General features: G+C 35.7%; 1 protein-coding gene across 1 annotated transcript; it reads left to right on the forward strand.

Annotated features, from left to right (window-relative positions):
- Positions 1-2,018: 2,018 nt before the first annotated feature.
- Positions 2,019-3,686, forward strand: LOC120186883. The gene is made up of 3 exons (XM_039190717.1): positions 2,019-2,402; positions 3,111-3,290; positions 3,381-3,686. Exons 1-3 carry the CDS (start codon positions 2,349-2,351, stop codon positions 3,684-3,686), a joined length of 540 nt encoding a protein of 179 aa, XP_039046648.1. The 5' UTR covers positions 2,019-2,348.
- Positions 3,687-5,668: the final 1,982 nt, after the last annotated feature.

Consider the following 5,668-nt stretch of genomic DNA (forward strand, 5'->3'; position numbering starts at 1 on the left):
AGTTGAATTTGAAGTTAAATTTGACTTGTCATCATGTTATTTAAGGAATATGAAGTGTTAGAATGGTATTTAGAACATATTGAAATTTGAGTATGATTCTTGAATTACATGTGAAGAATGGGATTTTGAAGTTATAGATGATTTTCATGGATATAAGTTGGTTTAAGTAATGGTAGTTGAGTTTAATGACATGATAGGGGTTTAAAATAGAAGAATTAAGTGAAAATTGATGATTTTCGGGCTTAAAATACAATTTCTGGGCATAGGGAACCGATACCCTATGAAGGGGAATCGATTCCCCTTCTAGAACGAGAAAATTTCCAGTATGTCCAGGGGGTATCGATTCCCCCCTAAAGGAAAAATAAAATTGGGTTCAATAATCTGGCTTAAGTTGTTAACATCAAGTTTAAGGTTTAGGCTTCTGCTAGTTGTTTTGAAATGTTATATTTATGTAGATATTGAGCCTAAACAAGTTCCGGAATAATCAAAGGATTATAATCGAATCAAAGCAAGGCTAAGGTAAGTGCAATTTTAATTGTACTTATATTATTGAACATTGGCTTGCGATGAGCTAGTGATGGAGTTACTATGGTAAAAAGTAACTCTTAAAATGTTAATTGATTTGTGATTCTTATATATGCATGAATACATGAAATGGGTATAGGTTATTATATATGTTATATGATATGCATAGACATAAGAGCATGAAACATAAGATATATGATATGATATACATGATTATATGCATATGTGATATATGCTATGAGACATGATCAATGTGAAATAAGATAAGTTATGTGAATATATGAAATGATATATGAATATGCAATACATGATACATGTGATATGATATGAAATACATGGTACACATACATGTGGTATGTGACAGAAAAGAAAGAACAAGTGATGAGAAAAGTATTCATCGTAAATGCCCATAGTATATGAAACGAGAGTTATAGGTATAGTTGGCATGCCAAGAGTCGAGGGTATTGTAGTCCTTCGGGACGTAGTCCTTCGGGACGTAGTCCTTCGGGACGTAGTGGTCCTACGTGACATATATAGCAGTCCTTCAGGACGAATACTGAACAAATGTTCGGTGCCCCATGAGGGAATTTATACGAGCTGTGGTGACAACATTGGTGCACAACCTCAATATACTCACATACCTCTATTCTCAATAATATACATGGGCAACAACAACGACAATTGAAATATAAATTAAAGTGAAAGTGATGCATAAAGGTAAGTTTCATGTGTGCATGACTTGGTTATATATGTCATAGGAAATATATCCATGCATATTGAAATATCATGATCAAATGGTAAGAATGCATATTCATGAAACTATTGTTACATATTTATTTATTGCCTCACTAAGTCTATGACTTAGCGTGTAAGTGATTTACACGTAGGTACCAAGAAACGTGAAGAGCAAGAATAGAAGTGGCAAGGATAGTATTTTTACTAGAAGATCAGATCAGAAGTAATCGACAAAGTATGTATTTTGTTGTGTATAGAGTGTTGGCATGTAATAAGTCGTTAATTATGAGTACTCTGATCGAGTTTGTATTTTGTAGTCTCTTCTATGTATATTAAAGTATTTTGTTTTAAATAAAGTTTTAAATTTCCCGGGAATTTTCTTTAAGTGTCAAGGTTTTAAAAGTCAATGTGACACCTCGGACTCGTATTCGGGTCGGGTACGAGTTGGGGTGTTACAGGGGCTTTTCACCTGGTCGTAATTTCTATAGCAATACCAAATGAACCTGAGAGGACATAGCTACCCTTGTTCCCTCTATAAGATGATATGGATAATCAAGGTGGCTTAATTTGTGAAGAGTTTGTTTTTCTTTTTCTTTCAAAAAGATCTTGTTTCTGATAATTTGATAGTGGAATAGAAGGCTGTATGTAGTTTTTGAAGTCTATTTTCCAGTTATAGTTAGAATTGGTTACATTTCGAGATTGGTCAGTGGTAGGTAGTTTTGTTACACTTTCCTGTTCTTTTATGTTAGAATAACTTTTTTAAAAGTAAAATCTTAAGTTTATATTAGACATTTACCATTGGACATATATGTCATCTTTCTTATCAGGTATGCAAATAAAATGGTAGATTGAGGCAGAAGGTTGGGTCAATGATCTGGGATATTCCTCTTTCTTGTTTATATGACATACTGAGGCTAAATGTTAGGATTTGGAAAAATAGCCTATACACCATTCTCTTTTTCCGAGACTAAGCTTTTCATTCACAAGGGGTATTAAGACATCATAAATGGAAGTAGAGGATTTTCACTTAGAATAAGTGATTATTATACTTGTTTTAGTTGGCCCTCTTCCATCGCCATGCTATTTCTATGGATCATTGCTTGTTACAGAGATCTCTTGTTTTCCCTTTTGATAAAGACAAGGTACATACTAATAGAGTATTATGATGACTAATGTATAGCTTATGACTCTATTATATACTTGTTGTTTATGACTATTGGGACCTAGTTCCCTTTAGGTTTTCAGCATGCCCTGGTGCCCTCTATTTATGTACAAGACCTCCGTTTCTTTATTCAATTTAGTATATAAGTTTGAGTTATGCTGGAGGTGGTTAGGTTCCCTATAAGATGGCCTTAAGTTTGTCTTGTTTGTTCATTGTTTTCTATCAATAGATTTCTCAGCAGCAGCTTTTATTATCCTGTCATCTCCAAGTTCCTGATATAGCATTTAGCATTGCAGTTTTGGATTCCTTTTCCTTAGAATTGCAATTTCCTCTTGGCACCAACTAGTTCTTTTAAACTAGACTTAAGTATTTTTCAGCGCCTTTTTCCATCTGTTTCCTATAATAAAATCTATGTGAGAAATCCAAACATGTCAGCATGGTTTTGGTAGAACCTAGCAGAATCATACTTCAGCTGTTTGGGGTCCCTGTGGATTGGATGGTAAGTTAAAGATTCTCTTCTTGTTGTAGGAAACCATTTTTCCTTGTTGATTAGTCGTATATAAATGCTTTAATTTTCCCCCTGCATGCAATGTGTTATATTCAAATTTTCTCTTTATTTTAGAGCTCTCTTTTCCTTGTGGTTCAGCTTTAATATTTTCCTTTTGTATTTTAATTTTTAACGTAGCAGGGACAAACTATGGTTTGGACAAATGAGAAGCACAACTCTTATCTTGATTTCTTAGAAGAACCATTTGTTAAGCAGTTGCATTATTCTAGGAGTTTGCATGGCTGTCATCCACAAGTGGGAATGTGGAAGCAATGTCCATTCCCACAACAGTCAGAAGAAGGACATAATTCTTCTCATCAGGTCAGAGACAAACTGCTTTTGCCTTATTCACATTAGTTTTATCTCAATTAACTGCCTTGCTTCAATAATTTACCTTCATTATCCTTTCAGTTTTCGATACTACAAGATGACTGTGGCCAGAAGATGAACTATAAGAGTAATGACCTTCTCTTGGAAAGCACGGTTGAATCTGGTTCTGTGGTGGAAAGTCCAAGGTTACATAATTTTACATCTGCAGGTAAAAGCATCGTAACAACATTTTCTGTTCCAAGAGAAATTATGGTTCCCAATAATGGAATCAACTTGAGAAGTAATAAAAACTTTTCTTGTAAATCAACAGTAAACTCAGAGCAGAATCCCATCACTGATTCATGCAATCACAGCTTGCGAAGCTGCACTGCTGGAAAATCTACTTAAGAGCCTCGATCTACTAGCATTTTTTCCTTTTCCTCCCCCCATTCGCATCTATTTTGAGTTTTCATATTCCATGTGTCATGGTTGGGACGGAGAAATCGAAAATAGAAAAGGAATTGGAAGTGAGTACGATGAAATTAGGGCTAAAAGAGATGGAAATTAAAGAATTGGGGATTAAAGAACCGGTTGAAGGAATGTGCAGTCAAAATGACACAAGACTTAGCGTTGAGGAAATGGGCTTAGAGCAAGCTGACCCACTGAATTAACTAAGGCTGATCTGGTGGTAAGCAAATCCAATGCAGTTGGAGGAAGTAATGGAAATGGTACAATGTACAGCATAAAATAGAATGGAGTGTACTGGAAAATCTTGAAAAAATATCTAATGAAAATTCTGAATTCCTTTTCCTTCTTCTTCTAAATTCTTAATCCTTTCTGACCTAAACATAACAATTGGTATTCAGAGCTAGGCTAAATTTGATCCAAATTTTTTTTTTCAAGCTGGGAAAGACTAAGAAGACGCACAAGATGGGACAGACCGAGCAAACCAAAGATACCATGGATGATCCTGACAGCTCTCTCAATGTAGAAGTTCCTGTTTGGTGGGTCAACCAAAAGTTGGAATGGGAGCAACGATTGGAATCTTTGGAGAAGACAACGAATGAGACTAATGGTTATTTGCAACAGCTCTTGAGTCTAATGCAGAAAGCTGGAGATGAATCGGGTCAATCTTCACCTGCAACAAATCTAAACAATATGACAAAAGCTCAACCACAGGTAATCGGGAAAACACCTTTACAAGTAACTGTTATTGATGACCGAGAGAAATATTCATTTCAACCGATGAAACCTGGGATTTTAGCTTCAAAACCTATATTTCCTGGAGATAACTCGAAGGTGCCTTCTACAGTGCATAAATTAAAATTAGGGGGAAATCCACCAGCACTTGGGGAACTATCTGTCCTCAAATGTTCTGAATTAATGGAACAAAACCATACAGCCAATAATATGGATATGTTTACTCCTAGACCAAAAATAGAACTTCCATTTTTTATGGCTGTAACCCAAGGAGTTGGGTGCGGAAGTGTGACAAATATTTTTCTATATTTTCTATACCGGACAGTCAGAAGCTGGAAGTGGCTGCTATGTATCTAACCGGTAGGGCTGAGATTTGGTTTGATGGCTATGTTATGAAGAAAAACTGAGTCTCTTGGCATGAATTCGTGGAAGACATTACCCACAGGTTTTATAATAAAGGGTATATTGATGTTATAGATGAGTTTAACAAATTAACTCAAACGTCTTCTGTGGAAGAGTATGAGGATAAATTTGAAGAACTTCAACCTTTTATTCTTTAAATTAATCCTGGATTGGGGGAGGAGTACTTTGTTTCTTGCTTTTTAAGTGGGTTGAAAGACGAGCTCAAGCACAAAGTTAAAGTTCTTGAGCCTAAAACAGTTATTGAAGCTGGTAGAAAGGCTAAGATATATGAGTTATCCATGGAAGTTGAAAATAGAAAAGGGCGACCCGTTTTTAAGTCAAATTTTGTTCTGCCACCTACGAGAATTCAAGGGATTTCTCCGACGATGAACCCTAGACTTTTGCAACCTCAAACCACTGCTAAACGACAATTGGTGGATTATCGAAGAGCTAATGGACTCTGTTTTAAATATGGAGACAAATATGGCCCTGGGCATCAATGTAAACAGAAACAATTGAACATGATGGTGGAGGATGAAGGCCACGACTCTGATGTTCCTCCTTTAAATCAAGACAATCACATACAACAACAGCTATTACAAGAGAGTGAACATGATGATGGAGCTCTAGAAATCTCTATTAATGCTCTAAATGGTACTGCTGGTCACAGCACCATTAGAATACAAGGTACTGTTAATACTAAACTTTTGAATATCTTGGTGGATAGTGGGAGTACCCATAGCTTTATTACTCCACGATGGGCAAAGGAAGGAATGGAGGTAGTACAA

Source organism: Hibiscus syriacus, unplaced genomic scaffold, assembly GCF_006381635.1.
Source record: "Hibiscus syriacus cultivar Baekdansim isolate YM2019G1 unplaced genomic scaffold, ASM638163v2 tig00004035_pilon, whole genome shotgun sequence".
NCBI classification, from domain to species: domain Eukaryota; kingdom Viridiplantae; phylum Streptophyta; class Magnoliopsida; order Malvales; family Malvaceae; genus Hibiscus; species Hibiscus syriacus.